We start from the raw sequence: 24,002 nt of genomic DNA, 5'->3' as shown, positions 1-24,002 counted from the left end.
TAACATGAGCAGGTGCATGAGGTGTAATGTCTTCAGGCCTCCCTCCATCTGTCAGCTGACCCTTCTCTTCCTCCCAATGTGAAAGAACCCCTCTCCCAGTCTCAGCTTACTGTGTGTTCTAGCCACCATGCCTTATAGTGTAGCACCTGTTAATATAACTACTGTACCTGTATCTTCAGAGGACCCTGCCCTTCCCAGGTAGAACCAGGAAGTTTGTCTCAGTTGGACCCTGTAGGCAAACCACACTGCCCCGGGAGCGACAGTCAGACTAATGATTCCTACCTTGTTGACCTCTCATCTCGGTTTTCCCCTCCCTTCATAGCCCCTCACATCTGACCTCTCTTTACCCTCTCACCCTTTCAAAACCCTGAGCCCTGTCAACCCTTCCATCTCAGTGACTGGACAAGGACCAGGTCTTTTCAGGTCTTTTCAGGCAACTTGTATAAAACGGCATGGCGCTGCGCTGACATCATATTCATCTGCTTCTTCTCCTTGTCCATTATCACCACATCACCTTGTTCAATAATATAAACCACATATTGTTGACATCTGTTTGTAGCCAACACAGTACTAGGATAACCTTTGGTTCAGTAAACGGTTTTACCCTTGTTCCATGTTTGGTTGGACAATGGGCAGGTATTTGGACTACTAGACAGAACTTTAAAAGTTTGTTGGAATTTAGTCATAACACACAAAGAATAATCATTTTCTATGGATGTTGTTTGGCTCTGACATACAGTTCAACTGACATTTTGGGTACTCTAATTTCACAGAGAACGGGGAGGACAGCAGCAGTGACGAATCTGCCCAGAGTCCTGCAACAGAGGGACAGTCAGTATCACTCAAATTACAAAACAAAATGGTAAACATTTGACTTATAGTTTTATGGTAACTAATGTATTCCACTTCCTCGTTCCAGCTCCCTGGCATCAGATCTAATGAAACTCTGTGGAGAGACCAAAACCAGGAGCAAGGTACCATTATCAGCCTGTTAGTGTGTTAGTCTTGTTTTATTGACCTCGTGGGGACGTGTGTGTGGTCTTGTTTTATTGACCTCGTGGGGACGTGTGGTCTTGTTTTATTGACCTTGTGGGGACGTGTGTGTGGTCTTGTTTTATTGACCTCGTGGGGACATTGGTGTTTTCTTGAATGTAAATGTGTTTCTCCCCTCACAGGCTCGTAGAAGAACCACCACTCAGATGGAGTTGCTCTACGCCAATAGTGACGCCGCCCATGACACGCCCAGCGGAGATTTTTCCTCCCCCTGTCTCCAATTGGCTGAAACACCAGAAGAGGGCAGAGATCCTGAGACCCCCATTGGCTCATCAGTCAGGGACAGAGACTATATGGCTCATTCTCCTGGCTTGTCCTCTAAGATGGGCAGCATGTAAGTCTGGGCCAGCGCATGCTAACTGCTAACTGTTAACCATCTGCTTCCTGCATGTTAATATAACTGCTGCTTAATCTGTTTTAATTTTGCCTGACCTTGCCTGACATGTTCTTTAAACCTGCCCTATTGGATTGTAAGTCTCCTTCCTAGGCCAGTAGAAACCAAAACATATCCCTTTAGAAATAACACTAACACTACAGACAGACAAATGCATGCAAACACAGAGACAGACCCACAACCACGCACATGATTATGAGGCTTGTACAGGATGACCATGCAGGTCTCATGTTCTCTCGCTAGATGCTATGCTCCAAATGCAATAGGCCTATGTTAACTTTCCACAATAATAGCAGCTGCATCTTTTAACATGTAAAGCAAATAGTTAATAATGCTAGCCAGTAGTGCACTGTAGCTTTCTATGGCTTGAGCTGGAATCTTAGCTGAGAACCAATTCTAGCTTGACTTGAATTAGTAAGATGTGGAGCTGGGGGACTGATTTGAGTGTGATACAGTATATATAGCCCTAATGCTACACCATAGTGTCCTTTATGAACCACAAGCTTCGTGAAGGAGGATGAATGTCAGGTAACAGTGTGCTATGTGTGTACCACATGCTCACCGCCTCCATATTGTTTTATTTCTGATTTTGTTTACATCCTTGTTGTCCTTTTTGTTCCTTATGTTTTTTGTCGTTGCTAATAACAATCAAACTAAATGCTAGTTCCGGCTGCAGAGCTGCCTCCTCCTCGGGGGCGGAAAAGAGAGTTCCAGAGCCCTCGCCGCTCTCTCGCAGGAAGACCTATGACAGGGCACAAGCGGCGGCTAAGGTCAAGGAGATCAAACAGTAAGAGACTAGCGACGCTCTGGTGGCCGGAGGCCAAAAGCACATCTTTTTCCAACAGCCCATGATATCCACCTTTCCCTTTCCTGAATATCCTATCTCAGGAAGCATGTGGTGTTATCTTAATCAACAATTATCTGCCTGGTGTGATTATAAACTTACCCTGCCAAGTTCTGCACTGAATATCAAGTATTGAGCTTATTCTTGGGAAATATAGCTAAATACGTTCCTATATCCCTCTTGAATGAGACTAAATTATTTACTTCTGTTTCTCAAAGCGATTCTTTAGTATTCCATTTTAATTCAGTGTTCAACTTGGCCCTCTCAACCTCTTCAAACTCTAATGCATATTTGGCAAATACGATATATAAATCCTATATATTGTCATTGCAGCGCTAACCAACTATTCCTCTCAAACACTTTGAAGTGGATGTAATCTAAAAAGCTAAAGGTCGGGGTGAGGGGAACCATGCTGAAAGCTGTTTCCATTTTGATTCAAACCCTGAGTGAACAAACGGTCTTTCCCGATCAGTTCTCAGGACAACAGGTGATGAGCATGCACAACTCAATGTTCTTCGACCAAACGTGAAAAGACTTGTGCTGAGTCTCAGAAATGAGTGCAGGTGGATAGGGAGGGTTTCAGAGAAGACATAAAGGGATAGTTTCCAACAATGAAAGATGTTTATCTATTTTAGCCTATACTATCTGAGGTGTGTGTATGTGCGTGCGTGCATGAATGCGCATTTCCACTGGGTGTGTGTGTGTGTGTGTGTGTGTGTGTGTGAGAGATCTTGTACAGTACACTGTACACACTCAGTTCAAAGGCAACTGACTTGTCCTCTGCTTATGTATGTAAACTGAGCCTCAGCCTCCCTGTCCACTGTACCAGCTGTGATACGAGGAATTCCGACGCCAGCACCCCGTCTCCCCCATCCTCCCCCTCCAACCGCCCTCGTAGCCAAGGCAACGTATTTGTACGTCTGACAGGGTGTCTGGAGAGAGTAGACAGACCGCAGGATAAGTAAGAGGAAGACATAGGTTATAAGTAATAAGCATACATTATAGTTAAGGTATACACATTTAATAAGTAATAAGCATTACTTTTAGTTCAAAAAGTTAGTTATAGTCTATACAACTAACTTTATGAGCAAGGAGGCCCTGGCAGTCAAATTACCAATCACATGTATTGTTTACAGGTATGCTGCATACATTAGGTAGGCTATAATATTGGGATTGGTGAGCTCTCTCTCTCTCTCTCTCAACTGCACATTAGGAGCTACATCTAAACCACTCAAGACACTTTGTCACCCCTCTAGCAAGATTTAGAAAAACATCATTGTCCACAGAATTCCCCTGGCCTGTTCTATATCACCTTCCCTTTCCCACACGCACACGGGACAAGTAAAAATCTCAATCAAATCCAAGTTTATTTGTCGCACACACAGATTATCAGATGTTAAAGCAGGTGCAGCAAAATGCTAATGTGTTTAGCTCCAGCAGTGCTGTAAGTGTTTAACAGTACAATACTAATGCACAAATAATCCCTCCACCCCAAGACATTAAGAAATATCAGAACGAGGAATATCAGAGTCCCGAATATAAATATGTGGTGTGTGTATAGACAACATACAAGTAGGAAAAGGTATGTACAGCAGTAGTTCTATGGGATGAGCTATGTCCAGAATACAGTATGTACAGCAGTAGTTATATAGGATGAGCTATGTCCAGAATACAGTATGTACAGCAGTAGTTATATAGGATGAGCTATGTCCAGAATACAGTATGTACAGCAGTAGTTCTATGGGATGAGCTATGTCCAGAATACAGTATGTACAGCAGTAGTTATATAGGATGAGCTATGTCCAGAATACAGTATGTACAGCAGTAGTTATATAGGATGAGCTATGTCCAGAATACAGTATGTACAGCAGTAGTTATATAGGATGAGCTATGTCCAGAATACAGTATGTACATATAAAGTGAGTAATCGATTTCTCAGAGATCAACTTACATTTCAACAAAATAATGTTGCAGGATGTGGATGGAGGCGTGTTCACTCTGCTGTCTCCTGTAGTCCATGATCAGTTCCTTCGTTTTGTTGAGGGAGAGGTTATTTTCCTGGCACCACCAGGGCTCTCACCTCCTCCCTGTAGGCTCTGTCGTCGTTGTTGGTAATCAGGCCTACCACTGTTGTGTCCTCAACAAACTTAATGATTGAGTTGGATGAACAGGGTGTGCAGGAGGGGGCTGAGCACGCACCCCTGTGGGGTCGCCGTGTTGAGGATCTGCGAAGTGGAGGTGTTGTTGCCTACCTTCACCACCTGGGGTCGGCTCGTCAGGAAGTTCAGGACCCAGTTGCACAGGGAGGGGTTCAAACCCAGGGCCCTTAGCTTAGTGATGATCTTGGAGGGCACTATGGTGTTGAAGGCTGAGCTATAGCATAGATTCCGATTGGTCAGACCAGCGTTGAACAGTCCTTACCATGGGTGCTTCCTGTTTAAGTTTCTGGAGGAGCAGGATGGAGGCGTGTTCTGATTTGCCGAAGGGGAGGCGGGGGAGGACCTTGTAGCCGTCCCGGAAGGGAGAGATACAATGATCAAGCGTGTTCTCTCCACGTGTAGCACAGGAGAAGTGTTGGTAGAATTTCTTGAGCGTTTTCCTCAGATTTCCTTTCCAAGTATCTATTTTCCTTCTGTTGACATTCGTGGGTGGAGACTTCATCCACGCTACTGTCACTTGCTTACTCCCTCACACGGTGTGCTTTATCTGGTGTGTCCCTACCTGCACAAGGAATTGTTTTTGTCACCCAACAACTTTTATTCAAGAACAAGAATTAAAGTTTCAAGTGAAAGTACTGTCATTGTAGAAGGATTGTGTTTATAACAAAATGTTACTTTCAGCTCTATTGAAAATCTCTGCCAGTTACGCCACCAATATTTACTTGTGTTCCCCCTGTCTTAGCCAGTGTGTTGATGTGTTGTGGGCTGGGAGGAGAGTGGTTCCATAAATGTAAAATGGTACACAGGCAGGCTTTTCTCTGGGACTTAGCCTGACCATTCTTGTGGACGGACACTGTCACTTTGGGTGCTTCATTTTTTACTTTGATTTGCAGCATGTTGCTAACTGGCCAAAAGGCTGCATGTAATGTGTATGCATCTGTGGCTGCAGTGATGGGCTGTTGGGTAGTGCTCTTTATATAGCAGTACTGTGTGTGGGGGAGGTGGCATTTAGACTGCTATGTTTAGATAGTTCTGTATCCTACTACAGTATATGATTTTCAAAAACGTAAGTAGGCGATATCAGTTACCATTTTCTCTGACCCTGCTATTGACATCTCAATACCTGTGTGTGCGTGGTTTCTTCCTCTAGAGGGGTGATCAACCCAGTGCCCTCCTCAAAGGGCAGTCGGTCAGCAACACTACAATGTGTCCATGTGGCTGAGGGTCACACTAAAGCTGTGTTGTGTGTTGACTCTACTGATGACCTCCTCTTCACCGGCTCCAAAGGTCAGACTCTGTCCACTTCTCTTCCTCACTCACCTTCATCAGCGGATCACTGTAATTGATCACAGATCAATAATGTCTCATGAATAATGTATCATGTCTTGTTGTTGTTATGAGGCTGACACACAGTATTGTCTCCCCTCCCCTCTCCCCTCCTTCCAGACCGTACGTGTAAGGTGTGGAACCTGGTGACGGGTCAGGAAATCATGTCCCTGGCGGGTCACCAAAACAATGTGGTGTCAGTCCGCTACAGCTCCAGCCTGGTCTTCACCGTCTCCACCTCCTACATCAAGGTCTGGGACATCCGAGATTCAGCCAAGTGCATCCGCACCCTCACGTGAGTGTCAACACAGAAACAGTGTCAACACCATAACGTCAACGCCATAAGAGTGTCAACACCATAACCATTTTGGGGGGGGGGTAGGCTACACAATGACATCTGTATCACCAGTATATGATAAACTTGACTCAATCATAACACCAGTGCACGTGTTACACCTATTATTAATAAATACAGACAATCTGGGCTTAATCAGTTGAAGATTTACCTGGATTTGTAGATCATTTTCAGGATAGAATGAAGTGTTTAACAGAATCATCATATTCTACAGGTCTTCTGGTCAGGTGACTCCTGGCGACGCCTGTGCGTCCAGCACCAACCGGACTGTCACCATCCCGGCAGGAGAGAACCAGATCAACCAGATCGCCCTCAACCCCAGCGGCTCTGTCCTCTACGCTGCCGCCGGCAACTCTGTCAGAGTCTGGGACCTAGGAAGGTACACTATGGCACAGCATGGCAGTCATTTTGTCAGAGCAAAGTCCAGAAAAAAGCCTCTGTTTTCAGAACAATTCTCTCTTTCTCACTACTATAATGTGCAGATATATGATAGATCTAGAGGTTACTGCTTGTATTGAATGTATATTCCCTTGCTGATCTGTTGTAGAGCTTACACCTGTTCTCTCAGTGACTGTTGTCATTCCAGGTTGTCTTTCTTGCAGTAACGCAGTGCATCTCAGAAGATTTGCTATCATATTAAAGGCCCACTATTATCTCTCTCTCTCTCTCTCTCTCTCTCTCTCTCTCTCTCTCTCTGTCAGATTTGTATCCACAGGGAAGCTGACTGGTCACCTGGGTCCAGTTATGTGTCTAACTGTAGACCAGAGCGGGAACGGTCAGGATCTGGTCATCAGCGGCTCCAAGGACCATTATATCAAGGTGAGAGTGGGTTATGGTGTGTGTGAGAGTGGGTTATGGTGTGTGAGAGAGTGGGTTATTGTGAGTGTTATGGTGTGTGAGTGGGTTATGGTGTGTGAGAGTAGGTTATGGTGAGGGTATGTGTGAGGGTGTGTTATGGTGTGTGTGAGGGTGTGTTATGATGTGTGTGAGAGTGGGTTATAGTGTGTGAGAGTGGGTTATAGTGTGTGAGAGTGGGTTATAGTGTGTGAGAGTGGGTTATAGTGTGTGAGAGTGGGTTATGGTGTGTGAGAGTGGGTTATGGTGTGTGAGAGTAGGTTATGGTGTGTGAGAGTGGGTTATGGTGTGTGAGAGTGGGTTATAGTGTGTGAGAGTGGGTTATGGTGTGTGAGAGTGGGTTATGGTGTGTGAGAGTGGGTTATGGTGTGTGAGAGTGGGTTATGGTGTGTGAGAGTGGGTTATGGTGTGGGTTATGGTGTATGAGAGTGGGTTATGTTGTGGGTTATGGTGTGTGAGGGTGTGTTGTGGTGTGTGAGGGTTTGTTGTGGTGTGTGAGAGTGTGTTATGGTGTGAGAGTAGGTTATGGTGTGTGAGAGAGTGTGTTATGTTGTGTGTTATGGTGTGTGAGTTATGGTGTGTGAGAGTGTGTTATGGTGTGTGTGTGTTCTGCTTATATTCATTGTAGAAAATAAGCTGCCACACACATGATATTACATCTCTGCATTGTGTTGATGTTTCAGTCAGAGACCTTTTTCTGCATGTTGTTTCATGTTTGCATATGGATCTTGTATTTGTTTTCTATGCAATACGAATTAGCTTAGCTGATTCTCTGCTGTGACTTGAATAGTGTTGTTGATGGGCTGTCTGTTTCAGATGTTTGACGTGACAGAGGGGGCCCTGGGTGCTATCGGCCCCACACACAACTTTGAGCCTCCCCACTATGACGGTATCGAGTCCCTGGTGGTGCAGGGGGACGTCCTCTTCAGTGGCTCCAGGGACAACGGCATTAAGAAGTGGGACCTAGCCCGCAAAGACCTACTGCAGGTAACAGAGACAGGATGACGTTTATTGTCATGAATCTTGCCCTGGAGCCAGAACTGATAGATTTCTGCTAGATGGTCCAGCTGCAAAGTCAAAATTGGCTATGTCGTAAAAATGTATGAAGACTAAAATTAGCTTTTTGGTCTTCATTTAAGGTTAGGGTTGGCAGTGTGGTTAGGGTTAGGTTTAAAATCAGATTTTGTGGCTGTGCCAGCTAGTGACCTCCAGGGCAAGATTTATAACAATAAATGCTAACCTGCATAACAGGGGGAAGGGAGGAGTGTCACTGACTATTTTGGCGAATCAGGCTTTTGGGGAGGTGGTGCTTGAAGTGGGCGGCAGGTATTTTAACTGGAAAGTTATTTGATAAATACTGTTACCTGAAAACTAGTTGAATGGAAAACGGAGTCTGTATGTACTAAGTTGTCTATGTGTCTAACAGCTAGTGCCCAACGCCCACCGTGACTGGGTGTGTGCCCTGGGTGTGGTGCCTGGCTCTCCAGCCCTGCTGAGTGGCTGTAGAGGAGGGGTGCTCAAGCTTTGGCACACAGACACACTGGGGGCCCTGGGGGAACTCAAGGGCCACGAGAGCCCCATCAACGGCATCTCCACCAACAGCAGCCACCTCTTCACAGCATCTGAGTGAGTCACAGAACACAAGCACACACACACATGCATACACACAAACCCCTGGATACAGCCATTGCAGTGACACTGTTTCTGCTCTATAATTTGATAGTGATCGAACGGTGAAGATCTGGCGTGCCCGGGGCGGACTCGACTGTACCTTAGAAACAATGGTGGACACCGCTGACGAGGTGGCCAGTAACTGAACATGGCCGTGACCTCCCGCCGTGACCCTTAACCTGGGACGTTGCTGACTAGCACTTTTACCTCTGACCTTTAACCTTGGAAACCATGGAAACCACCCCCCAGCCTCCACATACTGTAACCATGACAGCTGTGCAAGCCCGCAGGAATGGAATCTTATCTCAGCAAAAGTAGCTGTAGTTTTTCTCCAGAGTGAGATAGATGTCTCCTTAGGGAAATATATCTAGTCTAACCTGCCTGGCAGTAGCACTGACTTGTGCAGAATAAACACAGTTTGCTTGGTAGACATCTTTCCCTCTCAGCTCATATTAAGTATTTAGGAAGCCCACAAGGGTCATATTTACACATGCAAACCCACATGCAGGTGCGCACACACACATATAGAGGTAGATCTTGAGTGTCTTTCTGGGCTGGGGGAGTTAATGAAGGAGAGTGGTGCGGAGAGGAGGTAAAGAGGATCGGGTGGGCCACTGGGCTCTGTAGCTGGCCACTGGGCTCTGTAGCTGGCCTACAAGACCCGGACCAGGTTCTCCAGTGCCACAGCAAAGGAACAGAAGCCTTTCTTCTGCACTGTAAGCAGAACCACTGTCCCTCCTTACCTGATATCAATGTGGCTTTATGTCGACTGACAAATCACCGCACCCCCTTAAATTGCTTGGTTTAAATGTTATTTTGCTTCGAATTCAGCTCCCATTTACTGTCGCTGACCAAATTGTGAAACTTGTCTTGTACTTTACCTGTGAACTGGATACACTAACAATACTCTTGTAACCACTTGGAAAACGCCTTCAGTCAATCACCTTCTCTCTGCTACCTTAGTCTTTACTTGTAGTCCTTACTCTGTGTGCAAATACAATGTCTCTTTGAGGATACACTGACTCTTTTCACTCACTTATCCACTACTCATAATTTATATATATGTAGGAATGTACGGTTCTCTTAATGCTGTTACCACACCCTCCCTCTAATACGTTATGAACTAACCTAACGCCTGTGCTGCTAAGTTGTTTGCTCACCTTTGACCCATAGAGGTCTTCTGTTCCGGACCCCAGGTGAGGTCCACCTGGTAACCGTAGTTAAGTACTGTATATAATAGTGTAAAGTGTGAGGAGGAGAGGAGCCGTTTACCTGTGCCTGTACTGTAAGCCTCTCCCAATCCTGGTCCTGGAAGTCCCCTGTGTATGGTGGTTGTATCCTGTGTGGCAGTTCTATTGTACATTTCACCTGCCACATTTGTGATTGGTGTGAGCCAGGGCTGTGGTCAATCACATTTAAATTCCAGTCAATTCAGAAAGTAACCCAAATTAGAGATGGAATTTTAGTATACTTCCTAAATTGACTAGAATTTAAATGGAATTGACCCCAACCTTTGTGTAAGCTGTCAAATGATCAATCGGATCCACTGTCTGCTGGGACTATAGAATGTTAAAGTAGTAGCAGCAGCCAGCAACACATTATGTATATGGAAACAGTATTGTTTGATGAAATCAACTGATTGTTAGCTTTGTTGATCACCAAAACTCGCTCCACAAGGGAAACTGAGGACCATAATACGGAGACGGTGTTCTAACAGCACTCTTAATGCTTTTGAACAGAGCCTCTCTCCCTGACCCTGTCATCCTGTTATGTTTCTTGGTCTGCATCTGAAATGGCATCCTATTGCCTTTATAGTGCGTTACTTCTGCCCAGAGCCCGATGGACACTGGGCAAATGCTAGTGCACTATATAGGGAATAGGGTGCCATTTCAGATGTAGCCCTGGTCTGATTCACTTGTTCTATTGAAAATGGTATGTATTGAAACCAGTCCTGGGTTCCCCTCTGGAGTTGTACTGTAGATGGCACTCCCCAAAATGGCTGACTCTGTACTGTAGATGGCACTCCCCAAAATGGCTGACTCTGTACTGTAGATGGCACTCCCCAAAATGGCTGACTCTGTACTGTAGCAGTTCTAATGTCAGATGCCTGGTGAAATAAATGTCATCTATCAAAAAACCACCCTGTGTGGACATCTAAGATCTGTTTCTTTTGAGGGAGGGTGGGGATTTGAGGAGGAGTGAGGGGAGAGCACTGATGAAGGAGCTGTAGTACTCACTGATCTATTAACCTGATTGGATAGGTGAAAGTAAGGTTTTCACCTCATAGCATTCACCTACATTGAAAGGGAGCAGGGTTTCAAAATATGATTTTCTTTTACAAATACTAACCAGATGTATCCTCTAGATGGCAGTAGTGTAACTTGTAATTAATCAACAAGCAAGGCACATGAATGGCTGGCTGTACATTGTAATGACCTCATTGCTTACAATACCATTTTGGAGCACAAACATCCAAGTGAAAACTGTTATTTACTTGTAACTCATCCGGGCAACCAGAACTAAATCTCTGACTATTTTCAAAATTACTATTGTCATAATAAAATAAAATCTGTACTGGACTAGATCAATGATTGCTGTACTGTAAGTGCTAGTTTCCCAGAGACAGATAAGGCTAGTCCTGGACTTTCAATGAAAAACCGGCTCTAAATGTTTAAGACATGTTTAACTGATGGTATTTGTAATATGAAATTCAATTTCAGGGTGTAGGTGAATATTTTAGAACTACAGAGTGAAGCAAAGGTCTCTGAATTGCCAGTTCCGTGTCTCTCAGTTTGTAGTATGCCCTTTGCAATAGAAAAGACATGAAATTGTACTGTAAATTATTTAACAGCTGTGGTTTTGCTCATGATGATTTTATCTCAGAATATTGTTTCATTTTTATCCGATGGTCTTTTAGAATAGAACACATGGGTAGCCTACATGTGTGTTGTCAGTTGAACTTCTGGTAAAACAAAAAAATAAGTTAAAGACTTAGGAGACTTGTAAAACTTAAAAATAATACATGTTAGAACCAATAGTTACAAGACAAAGTGTATAATGTTTTCAATTGAATGATCTGTATAGTGACTATATTTTTTGTGCAAACGATAGTTTTCTTACCCTACAGTATTTACAGAGCATGTTGACTTAACAAGTGCAGAATTTCCTTCAGAACCATGGGCAGAGGCGATAGCGGAGTTCCAAATTCAACACCGCAGAACAGTGGATAGCGACCAGGTGCAGCCCCATCCCTTGTGGCGGGAGTGACCTTGGCCTAAAACACAAACTCCAGATTGTGGCTTTAAAGTAATATACCCATTGAACATGTTTTAAAGTAAATGGCAGATTTAATCAAGTAATTTTGTCTCAGTATATAATAGATCAAGACCATGTACCCAAGGCTTCAGCAACTGCGCCTGAAGATGAGAGGATTTGGCAATCAATCAGCACACTGATTAAAACGCTAATTTAAGCCTAAACTATAGTCTAATTTGACGCAGGTGTTCCTATTTCAGCTCACTAGGCTGCTGCGCCTGGTAGAGAAATCAGTCACTTGTTAATTGAGCGATTTGCTCAGGTGGTCTCTTCTCACATGACTTTGGTGCGCCTGTCTGCATCACTTTCATCGCTGTCAAAACCCAAGCGAGCGGATAACTGTGTGTGCTGGCGTGCAATATGATTTAATCAACCTGCTATACTATTTGGAAATAAAACCAGGTGGACACTCAATGTCTTGACAGCAAATTATGTTTAATTTGGAAAGGTCCAACATTTCCTTGCTGCCAGACAGTGTCAGTGAAAACCAGGTGGCCCATGATACCCTTGTAGTGTCACAGAAATGTGTTCCCCGAAGATTTAATTCTTTATTTGCAATGTATTCAATAGATATATTCAAAGCATTATCGGGCTACAAATCCTTATGTTAATTTATGCAATAAAGCATTTGCAATGGTTGCCTAAAAACATTAGCACTGTAGTCTATAGGCCAACTATAATGTGTTATCTTATTTAGTTGTTTATTTTTCTAATTTGATTTCTGCACGTGTTTAGGCTGCCCTCCTCGCGAGCTTCCCCCCCCCCCCTCCTCGCGAGCTTCCCCCCCTCCGCACTATCACCCCTATAGTAGGCTACTACCTCGTTCTCATCCTGGAACAGATGAATCTTTCAACGGTCACACATGACGCTGGGTTGTTGTGGGCAATACTCCTCTCGCAGCCTCATGCAACCGCGACCCTAAGCAGCGCACCGTTTTTAACGGTTGCTTCCTTCTTTTATGCGACCGAAAAAGGACTGTTTAACGGGAGATTTCGACGATGAGTAGCTTTATGAATATGGCGTGTATTGGAGACTTTGACCCGTTCACCGCTGCCATTCCCGCCACCAAAGTTGAGCTCACGGTGTCGTGTAGGTGAGTAGGCTAGAGGTGCTCTTTCGGCTTTCCTTCACGTTGCTGTCAAGTGGAATCGGAATGCTTGCGGTTTAAGATTATGGAGAACGGTGCTTATGATGATTGGCGTACTGCAAAACAGAAATAGTTTAGTGTCTGAAATTAGTCAAGTTTTCAACACATTTCTATGAAGCATTCTAGCACTAACAATTCCTTTTATTTTATGTGGCCAGAAAAACAAACCTATGTTAATCATAACCATATAATACAAATGTCAATAAATCTATCAATTTGACCATTATCATGATTGCTTTATAGGCTTATCAATCAAGGTAACATTTGAGGGATGTTTAAATCAAGTTTATGACCGTGGAACGACAGTGGTGCGTGGTTTTAGTGTTTCCTAACGTGACAGCTCTCGCGCTTCCCTTTGGGCTCCAATTAACTAAACAAACCTCCGTCCAGAAAATGGATGCTGCTGCTGAGATAATTGATGGATGCTTTAACTGCATCTCCCCGGAGAGATGTGATTTCCAGTCAGATACAAGTACAACTGGAGCCGCATCTGGCTGGCTCGGGCTCCGTGTTGCGTAAGAGCCACGCGCCTCGGTCAGCCTGGGGTCCTCGCGGAGTTCCTTCTACCAGAGTGAGGTGATGCTCCCGCGGCTGGTCGGTCACACGGTCTGTCACAAGACTCACAGTGGACATAATTTAACACACACACACGGGGATTCTCTGAGTGGGAGTGGCTGCACCGTGCACATGAGACGGTTGCTGTCCACTCATGTGGTGCTGAACTTCAGAATTCTGATTCACATTCTGTCGCTTTCCGCTTCAATGGCGCTGAATATCAGATCGCTATTACAGCTTGTTTCTTTAAGCCAAACTGACCTTTTATTCTGCCTATGTTTATTCTTGTGGTGGTGTGTAGAATGGATAAATAGCCTACGTAGTTATGAGGTTGTTTTGGATGTATTTTGAAAGGGAATGCAGTTGCTGTGCCCTTTGTGGTGACTTAATTGAGAGGGGTTGTAAATTGTAATACTGTCTCTTTTCTATATATGTTGAGGTGCATACTGTATGACATTGCTAACAGTCATATAAGATGGATTATAGGCTTGAAGGCTGGATCTTGATGATAGTTAGCTCAGGACTCCTATGACCACCCCGTTGAAGTTTTGACATAGAATTAGAATGAATAATTCTATTCATCCTTATTCTATGGTTTCCCCGGTAATGGGTTAAGTCCTTCAAGGGGACCTTTCAGTCAATAAACCCAGAATCATCAGCATGGCATGCAGTGTAGTAAAGCAGAACAGAGAACGGATACATTGATTAGTTCAGACCCAATTACTGTATGATGTCAATGTACTGAGGTATGTGTAACTGATAGATGCACACTTTCACATGCACACTACATGTTAATGTCATGTTATGTTGGACCCCAGTAATGCTAGCTGTCGCTAATGGAGATCCTAATAAAAATTAAAATGTGAAACATATCTCCAATCTGCTGCCGCAGCACCCAGCCCTGGCAGTGAAAATCATCATTTTTGCTCCGTTCCACATGGCACCCTATTCCCTATGTAGTGCACTACTTTTTACCAGGGCCCATAGGATGCCATTTGGGACGCAAACTTATAGTTGATTGATGAGGGACTATCACTCTTGATCACCATCTCCCAGTAATATATTCTGTGTCGTGTGTCTAGATATGTGCTCAAGAGGCTTGGGACTTCAGGACCTTAAGGATCAAAAGCGCTTTGATTCTTTCTTATGAAAGGCTTCATAAGAAGTGGCACATGCCCCCTCAGATGTATCCACTTGTACACTGAAAATACAATTAAAAAATACAAAGATATAGCCTAGTTTCCTTTATGCATAATTCATTCAAAGATATTGGCAGTCAGTGTCCTTTCAAAAAAGGAGGTGCATGATGCCTCTGTAAGAGAGATTTCTGTTTTGAAAGTGTCCGTTAGAGAAAGTGTTAGCCTAGATGGGGAAGCTGTCATCTGGATGGTCTGAGCTGCAGGAGGAAGACAGTCTTATTATGGGAGACTGTTACGAACCCCGTGGCTTTAAAAGTCTAGGGTGGATGGAAAAGAGACCCGTAACATAACTCATGCAAATTAGAATAGTGACACGGAAACAGTGAGAACAAAAATACACCGCTACCGTCAAACACAAAATGTTTATTATGAACACACGGTAAAGGTTTGGGAAAAAGGGCTGAGCAGGACCCAAGGAATGAAACAAGTGTCAAAAACCCCTAAACTGATCTTGCCTGCCTCAAGAACCGCTAAGCTACTGCTAACCATACAAAAATACAGTGGGTGGTCCGCTCAGGTCTTTCCTACGGGTAATGTATGCCCAAGGCAACTTGCTAAATCCCCCTTTTCCCAGGAACACACAACATAGTTATCATATAGAGTAAACAGCAAATGAGTGAGTACACAAAAAACAGGACACCACAGTATCCATACTAACAAACGAAAAGAGTCTCTGTCAGCAAACACAACTGACTGGCTTTTAAAACAATAGGATGTGTGATGTGAGTGAAAAACCAGAAACAGGTGGTGCAATGCAGAGGAATGTCCACCGATTGGTCCACCTCAGCAATCAGCAGACGAACGGATGTCGGACACGTGGGACACCCCAACGACCACCAATCAGGAACACAAAGGACACCTGTGATTAGGGCAGAAGGAGAGGAAAAACACAAAAACACATACAGGATACCTGTATCCGTAACAGAGACCTTTGGGCAGATAAGAGGCAGAAAGGGTATGAAAGGGTATCCTATTGAAGAATTGATGTGTTGTGATGTGTTTGTATTGAGCTGGGATCCCAACCTGCTTGAACTTTAGATTGTTCAGTGTGTGGGTTCACTCATTACATGTGAGCATTATTGGAATCATACATTGACTCTTGGGAGTGCCGGATGTCTCTTGGGGGTGAGATGTCAATATCAACGTCAATATCTTTGACAATTGTGGGAGGGCCCACATTGCTATTTCAATTCTTACGGACCTGATTTGTCATGGAGGTGCCCAGGTCCCCTAGTCTGGTTGTAATTACCAACCTGCCTGTGAGCTAATAGAGCTGTAGCAAACCATTAACAACACGGCATGATGTAATGTAAAGGTCACAAAAGGTTAAATGGTACAAGACCCAGAGCATAGAGGCTCCAGAGGCCTAAATGGTACAAGAGCTGGATCATATACAGGTGTAGGATATTAATTTGATCACCCTGTTGTTGCAGAAATGCAAACTTGTAGTGTATTTGAGGTTTAAAAAGGCTTGCAAAGTTTGTAATTTCCACTTAAAAATGTCAGACTTGATTTGCCATAACATAAATGTTATCAACCCCTACAAAAATGTCCATTAAAGGCCCAGTGCAGTCAAAGATGTGATTTTCCTGTGTTATAAATATATTTCCACACTATGAGGTTGGAATAATATTGAAAATGATGATAATGCCCTTTTAGTGTAAGAGCTGTTTGAAAAGACCGCCTGAAATCTCTGCCTGTTTTGGTTGGATGGAGTTTTGGCCTGCCTGGTGACATCACCAGGCGGTAAATTAGTTAATAGACCAATAAGATAGAGAGTTCAAACCTCTCTGCCAATAACAGCTAGTTTTTAGTTTTCCCCTCCCCACTCAGACCACTCCCAGACAGTCCTAGCAAAATTAGCTAAGAAGCTATTTTTGTTTCTTTTTGACCATTTTAATTGAAAACAATCACAGTACGGTACTTAATTGTTACCCAGAAATGATTTGATATTGAGATAAAAATGGCTGCATTGGACCTTTAATTATAATTCATACAACAATTCACATTTCCTGTTGCTGAGAAAATGATCAAATTAAGATCCCTCATCTGTAGGTGACGGTGGTTTCCAAGGTAATGGTGAAGTGGCAGGACTGTAAAGTTGTGTGAGTGGCACAGGGCCAAAACCCCTGCTCCCAGGGGGTCACGCTTAGTGACTACCTTAATGAGCTTTTCAAAGTGCCATTTGGTCTCATTAAGGCCCCACCAGCTCTGTGACTATAACTAGTTACTTGAGAGAGAGGACAGCGGGCACCTCCATCACTTTTACATATTGGTTGGCGGTTATTTCTCTCTCTGTTTCTGTCTGTCTTCTTCAACTTGCTCCCCAAATTGCACTGCGCAAGTTTTACAAAATAACTTCCAGAAAACTCCTTGAGCGGTGTCCAGGTCCCCTAGTCTTGTTGTAATTACCAACCTGCCTGTGAGCTAATTGAGCTGTAGCAAACCATTAACAACACGGCAGGATGTAATGTAAAGGTCACAAAAGGTTAAATGGTACAAGACCCAGAGCATAGAGGCTCCAGAGGCCTAAATGGTACAAGACCCAGAAAGACCCAGAAAAACATTATGTGGTATTGTGCGTAGGCCAGTGACAAACAATCTCAATTTAATCCATTTTAAATTCAGGCTGAAACGCAACAAGTTCAGTAGTAAAAATGTGCTTAACAAGTCACATTATAAGTTGCATGGGCTCACTCTGTGTGCAATAATAGTGTTTAACATGATTTTTGAATGACTACCTCATCTCTGTACCCCACACATACAATTATCTGTAAGGTCCCTCAGTCGAGCAGTGAATTTCAAACAGAGATTCAACCACAAAGACCAGGGAGGTTTTCCAATGCCTCGCAAAGAGGGGCATCTATTGGTAGATGGGTAAACATTTTAAAAAAGCAGACATTGAATATCCCTTTGAGCATGGTGAAGTTATTAATTACACTTTGGATGGTGTATCAATACACCCAGTCACTACAAAGATACAGGCATCCTTCCTAACTCAGTTGCCGGAGAGGAAGGAAACTACTCACGGATTTCACCATGAGGCCAATGGTGACTTTAAAACAGTTACAGAGTTTAATGGCTGTGATAGGAGAACAACAACAATGTAATGACTCCACAATACTAACCTAATTGACAGCGTGAAAAGAAGGAAGCCTGTACAGAATAAAAATATTCCAAAACATGCATCCTGTTTGCAACAAGGCACTAATACTTCTAAACATTTGGCAAAGCAATTCACTTTTTGTCCTGAAAACAAAGTGTTATCTTTGGGGCAAATCCAATACAACACATTACTGAGTACCACTCTGCATTTTCAGGCACAGTGGTGGCTGCATTAAGTTATGGGCATGATTTTAATCGTTATTAAGAACTGGGGATTTTTTCAGGTTAAAAAAAGAAACAGAATGGAGCTAAGCACAGGAAAAATCCTAGAGGAAAACCTGGTTCAGTCTTCTTTCCACCAGACACTGGAAAATTAATTCAATAACCTAAAACACAAGCCCAAATCTACGCTGATGTTGCTTACCAAGAAGACAGTGAATGTTCCTGAGTTGCCGAGTTACAGTTTTAACTTAAATCTATACTGAACAAACGTAACATTCAACAATTTCAACGATTTTACTGAGTTACAGTTCATATAAGGAAATCAGTCAATTGAAATAAATTCATTAGGCCCTAATCTATGGATTTCACATGACTGGGCAGGGGCGCAGCCATGAGTGGCCCACCCACTTGGGAGCCAGGCCCACCCATTGGGGAGCCAGGCCCAGCCAATCAGAATGCGTTGTTCTCCACAAAAGGGCTTTATTACAGACAAATACTCCTCAGTTTCATTAGCTGTCCGGGTGGCTGGTCTCAGACGATCCTGCAGGTGAAGAAGCCGGATGTGGAGGTCCTGGGCTGGTGTGGTTACATGTGGCCTGCGGTTGGAGGAGGCTTATGGTAGAGAAATGAACATTAAATTCTCTGGCAACAGCTCTTGTGTACATTCCTGCAGTCAGCATGTCAATTGCACGCTCCCTCAAAACTTGAGACATCTGTGGCATTGTGTTGTGTGACAAAACTGCACATTTTAGAGTGGCCTTTTATTGTCCCCAGCACAAGGTTCACCTGTGTAATGATCATGCTGTTTAATCAGCTTCTTGATATGCCACACCTGTCAGGTGGATTATCTTGGCAAAGGAGAAATGCTCACTAACAGGTATGTAAACAAATTTGTGCACATAATTTGAGAGAAATAAGCTTTTTGTGCCTAGGGAACATTTCTGGGATCTTTTATTTCAGCTCACTTTACATGTTGCGTTTATATTTTTGTTCAGTATACTATGGCAAGACCTGAAAATGGTTGTCAAGCAATGATCAACAACCTATTTAACAGAGCTTGAAGAATGTGTTTAAGAATAATGGTTAAATGTTGCACAATCCAGGTGTGGAAAGCTCTTAGACACTTACCCAGAAAGACTCACAGCTGTAATCGCTGCCAAAGGTGCTTCTACAAAGTATTGACTCAGGGGTGTAATGTAAATGAGATATTTCTGCATTTGATTTTCAATACATTTGCAAAACAAATCTAACAACATGTTTTCACTTTGTTATTATGGGGTATTGTGTGTAGATGGGTGAGAAAAAAAATAATTTATAAAATTTTGAATTCAGGCTGGAACAACAAAATGTGGAAAAGCCAAGGGGTATGAATACTTTCTGAAAGCACTGTAATTGTTGTTTGTGGTGATTACTATGAGAATCATGCAGAAGTTCGAATGTGGAACAAGTTCTTTGATTATTTATTAATAGCTTTAATTTTCATTTTCAAAAACACTTTCCTCATCTATGAGGATTGGTGATATTTCAGAGATGTATGTCTGTCTTCAGAGATGTCTGTCTGTCTTCAGAGATGTTTATCTGTCTTCAGAGATGTATGTCTGTCTTCAGAGATGTATGTCTGTCTTCAGAGATGTCTATCTGTCCTCAGAGATGTATGTCTGTCTTTAGAGATGTCTGTCTGTCTTCAGAGATGTCTGTCTGTCTTTTCCATTTCTCTCTCTCAAAGGTCCATTGATCTGCTTCCGAAGTCTATTTTAGACCAACACCATTGATCAGAATGCTGCCTTCCACTTTGGCAATTGTCCATATAGCATGACTTTATCTTTTCAGGCTGAATAATAGACAGCTTAGCGGTGTTCTGTCTGACGTTACCCATTCATTTATATTTTTATAATGGAGAGACAAAACATTGAATGGAGATGTGGATAGAGACATTATCTCGTGAGGAGAGATATTTGTAAGAATGAAAGGAGATTCATTTTGAAGCAGCCATCAATGCAGCAGTTTTGGTAATGTTGAATGAAAACTCTTGTCCAGTGATTCAATTATTCTCATGAATGTTAATGTACTGTGTGTCCTTCACCTGTGTAGGCAGCAGAAGCAGCTTCTCTGAGTCTGGGGTTTCCCCTCTTCCTTTCATCTTTCTCCGTCTGATTCTCTAGTCTAAAGGTCTAATGTTCAGACATTGGCATTTCATTCATCAATAGCCTTTGCTGGTGACAGGTCATTGTATAAATAATCATTTTGAGTAATGAGAAGGCTTCTTTGGGAGACTGACAGCAAGCACCAACAACTCTGTCAAAGAGAGCCCTCATAGTGTTCTAGTGTTCTAGTTCTAGTGTTCTAGAAAGCTCTTGTGCTTGCTTTCCCTTTTCATTTTCTTCTCAACCTCCAAAGGTAAGAATATTTAATGCACCCCTTTTTTGGGATACTGTATGTTCATGCTAGTCTGATCTCCAGTGTCATCTCAGGTGGAAGTTACTCCTGAGTGGCGCAGTGGTCTAAGGCACTGCATCGCAGTGCTAGCTGTGCCACTAGAGATCCTGGTTCGAGGCTTATAGTATAGAAGAGGCCTTGTGATGTTAGGTGACCGCTGCATGATGTAACTGGTGGAATTTAAAATGTAATTCTGATGTTGTGCTGGGACTGTGCTCGTAAATGTTTGATGAACAGTGAGGAGGCACTCTGTTCGGCCCACCTGAAATTCCTGGACTGCCCGTGGTGGGTGGTGGGTGGTGGGAAGGAAGGGCTTTTTAAAAGATTTCCCCAGAATGAGCAGTCAGAGAGAGGCAGCTGGCCTTGGGCACACGTGAAGCAGCTGGAACAGAGGAGCTCACACACACACTCACACACACACACACCTCTCATGACTCCACACACATCTCTCCCATCACACACCCCTCCCATCACACACCTCTCCCATCCCAGACCGAGTCGTCTCCACTCTCCAGTCGTTACACACATTTGATGTGAACAGCCCAATTCCATCTCTTATTATCACTTCTAAATGGTTTCAGCCAACTAAGGGGCTAGTGTAGCTCTGCTCTGACAGAGGAATGCAGCCAGACATACATAGTGGGATACCATCTGGGGCAGGCTAGGATCAGCACAACATGGGTGGCTGATCTAGATACATCACTAACGATCAACGCCCAATGACACTTCCTGCACTTGGCTGCCTTGTCACACAACGAACGCTGTGCGGTGTCCCCCTGGCTAGCATGATAGCGAAAACCAAACCCTCTCTCTCACCCTCTTTCTCGCCCTTTCTCTCTCTCTCCCTCTTTCTCGCCCTTTCTGTCTCGTCTAGTGGTCTGTAGATGCCTGCCTGATGGATAACTATTTTTCTTCTAGCCTCTTAAATAAGTCAGTGTTTCACAGCTCAGAGCTTCAACAAAACAGAGCATGAAAGGTTGATGGAGTTTAATGTATGATCTGGCAGGAATTCAAGCTGTGAGCGGTTTTGGGTTTTCTTAGACTCTTTTCTGTGTTTTACCTGGAATCACCACCCGGTGCAGCACAGTGTGGCATACAGTGCTGTTAGAAACAGAGTAACAGACCCACCCTTCTGCTGTTGCTAATGTATCACACACATGCACACACACACACACACATACACTGCTAACGAGGCATGCTGGGACTCCTCTCCCACTGTCCATCTGATGTTGTGTGTCGGGGCAACACACAACATCTGAGTCTCTGATGCAAGGGGTGTGTGGTGGTGTGGTGGTGTGATGTTGTGGTGATGTTGTGATGGTGTGGTGGTGTGGTGTTGTTGTGGTGGTGTGGTCTTAATAATAATAATAATAATAATATGCCATTTAGCAGAAGCTTTTATCCAAAGCGACTTACAGTCATGTGTGCATACATTTTTACGTATGGGTGGTCCCGGGGATCGAACCCACTACCCTGGCGTTACAAGCGCCATGCTCTACCAATTGAGCTACAGAGGACCACATTGTTGTAGTGGAGTGCATATTTAATCTCGCCCCCTGCTTGTTAACGGTGGGGTACCCCACCGGCTCGGAGCATCTGGTAGAAAATAGGAGTTGTCTCTTCAGTGCATCATGACTCTTCTTGTAGGAGGACATTTTATGACATCTTTAGTCTTGACTCTACCAAGGGAGTGTAAAAAAAATATTTCTTTTTTATTATTTTTTCTCTGTTTGAAAAATGATTGGAGAAATGGCCATAGGCTGTACTGGATGATTTATTTTTCAGTCGACTATAGAAATCACTTGGTCAAATGGTAGTTAGGGTACATAATAATGACTACATAACTACCTAATAACATCTTTAAAATAATTAATTTAAAGCTGGAATCCTTCATTGGTGAAACTGCCACATCCGTTTGGGATATTGCAACAACAAAGAAGTTACTGCAAACAACCAACACTGTTTTTTCCCCCTCTGACATCATTACACGCGCAATAAATCAGCAGAATATGTACTGAATGTATTTTTACCACGCCTGCCGGAGGCTCCTCTCCTCCGTTTCTCTTCCATTTCAACAACAAAACAATAACAAAGATGCTGGGGTGAACAGTGGCGCTGTTTCCCTTAATGCAGATTATATGTTTCACAATGAATAATGGCTGTTTCTTTGCTTTCTTGTTTTACAGAAATCTCCTGGACAGAGACACATTCTCCAAATCAGACCCAAGTAAGATTGTCTTTTATACACTGATTTACACACGCACACACACACACACACACACACACACACACACACACACACACACACACACACACACACACACACACACACACACACACACACACACACACACATACTCTCTCTCTCTGGCCCTCTCTCTCTCTTCCCCCTGTGAATCAGTAGGCATTTGCATATGTCAGAGGTCGTATTTGTCACTGTAATCTCAACTCTGGCTCTACTTGACAGAGCAGAAACAGTCTGTCCTCATGTACACCAGCCATAGGTTAGAGGATTCCTCTGCTGCTCATTCCCTGCTGATTCCAGAAATCCTCCAAATCACACCAAGATTTTCTTTTAAATCATAACATTTTAGTCATGTTTCTGGATTTTTGCAACCCTAACCAGCCATATCTGTCATAGAGATAAGGGGATGTCTGTGTACTGTAGTGTGTAGACAAGTACATCCTTAAAATGAGGACATTTGGTCCTCTGTAGAAGATGTGGTCAGACTCAGCACTAGCAGGGAGGGAGGACTCTGATCCGAGGGGCCTGCTTGTGGCTGCAGGCTGTAGCATGTTTATCCAAGGAGGTACTAGTGCTGCGTCCATGGCTCTGATGTGCTGACAGTACTGACCCCAGTCACACAGCATTACACCTCCTCGGCACTGCAGACCAGGGGGCCCAAGACGCACACACAGAATCACACACAAACACACACACACACACACACACACACACACACACACACCTGGTTGGGTAGGTTACTTTCTAAATGTAATCTGTTACAGTTACTAGTTACCTGTCCAAAATGGTAATCAGTCACCTAACTTTTGGATTATCCAAACTCAGTAACGTAATCTAATTACTTTCAGTTACTTTTAGATTACTTCCCCCTTAAGAGGCATAAAATGAAGACACAAATGAATACAGTGGGGGAAAAAAGTATTTAGTCAGCCACCAATTGTGCAAGTTCTCCCACTTAAAAAGATGAGAGAGGCCTGTAATTTTCATCATAGGTACACGTCAACTATGACAGACAAATTGAGATTTTTTTTTCTCCAGAAAATCACATTGTAGGATTTTTAATGAATTTATTTGCAAATTATGGTGGAAAATAAGTATTTGGTCACCTACAAACAAGCAAG

General features: G+C 43.5%; 2 protein-coding genes across 2 annotated transcripts in view; both read left to right on the top strand.

Annotated features, from left to right (window-relative positions):
- The window catches only part of LOC121531658 (kinesin-like protein KIF21A), a 60,525-nt gene extending 49,728 nt beyond the window's left edge, over positions 1 to 10,797 (top strand). The window contains exons 26-37 of the mRNA XM_041837014.2: positions 774 to 831; positions 920 to 974; positions 1,176 to 1,387; positions 2,124 to 2,234; positions 3,121 to 3,252; positions 5,601 to 5,737; positions 5,897 to 6,071; positions 6,346 to 6,510; positions 6,833 to 6,950; positions 7,803 to 7,973; positions 8,413 to 8,612; positions 8,710 to 10,797. Coding sequence (XP_041692948.2) covers positions 774 to 831; positions 920 to 974; positions 1,176 to 1,387; positions 2,124 to 2,234; positions 3,121 to 3,252; positions 5,601 to 5,737; positions 5,897 to 6,071; positions 6,346 to 6,510; positions 6,833 to 6,950; positions 7,803 to 7,973; positions 8,413 to 8,612; positions 8,710 to 8,803 — 1,628 coding nt within the window. The 3' untranslated portion in view covers positions 8,804 to 10,797. The remainder of the gene's footprint in view (positions 1 to 773; positions 832 to 919; positions 975 to 1,175; positions 1,388 to 2,123; positions 2,235 to 3,120; positions 3,253 to 5,600; positions 5,738 to 5,896; positions 6,072 to 6,345; positions 6,511 to 6,832; positions 6,951 to 7,802; positions 7,974 to 8,412; positions 8,613 to 8,709) is intronic.
- Positions 10,798 to 12,833: 2,036 nt separating this feature from the next.
- Positions 12,834 to 24,002, top strand: part of LOC121531289 (copine-8-like) — a 55,673-nt gene continuing 44,504 nt past the window's right edge. Inside the window, exons 1-2 of the mRNA XM_041836529.2 lie at positions 12,834 to 13,065; positions 22,823 to 22,863. Of these exons, the coding sequence (XP_041692463.2) occupies positions 12,971 to 13,065; positions 22,823 to 22,863 (136 nt within the window). The 5' untranslated portion in view covers positions 12,834 to 12,970. The remainder of the gene's footprint in view (positions 13,066 to 22,822; positions 22,864 to 24,002) is intronic.

Source organism: Coregonus clupeaformis, chromosome 19, assembly GCF_020615455.1.
Source record: "Coregonus clupeaformis isolate EN_2021a chromosome 19, ASM2061545v1, whole genome shotgun sequence".
In the NCBI taxonomy this organism is placed as follows: domain Eukaryota; kingdom Metazoa; phylum Chordata; class Actinopteri; order Salmoniformes; family Salmonidae; genus Coregonus; species Coregonus clupeaformis.
The sequence above is the reverse complement of the archived record's forward strand: the minus strand, read 5'-3'. Positions and strand labels throughout refer to the sequence as shown.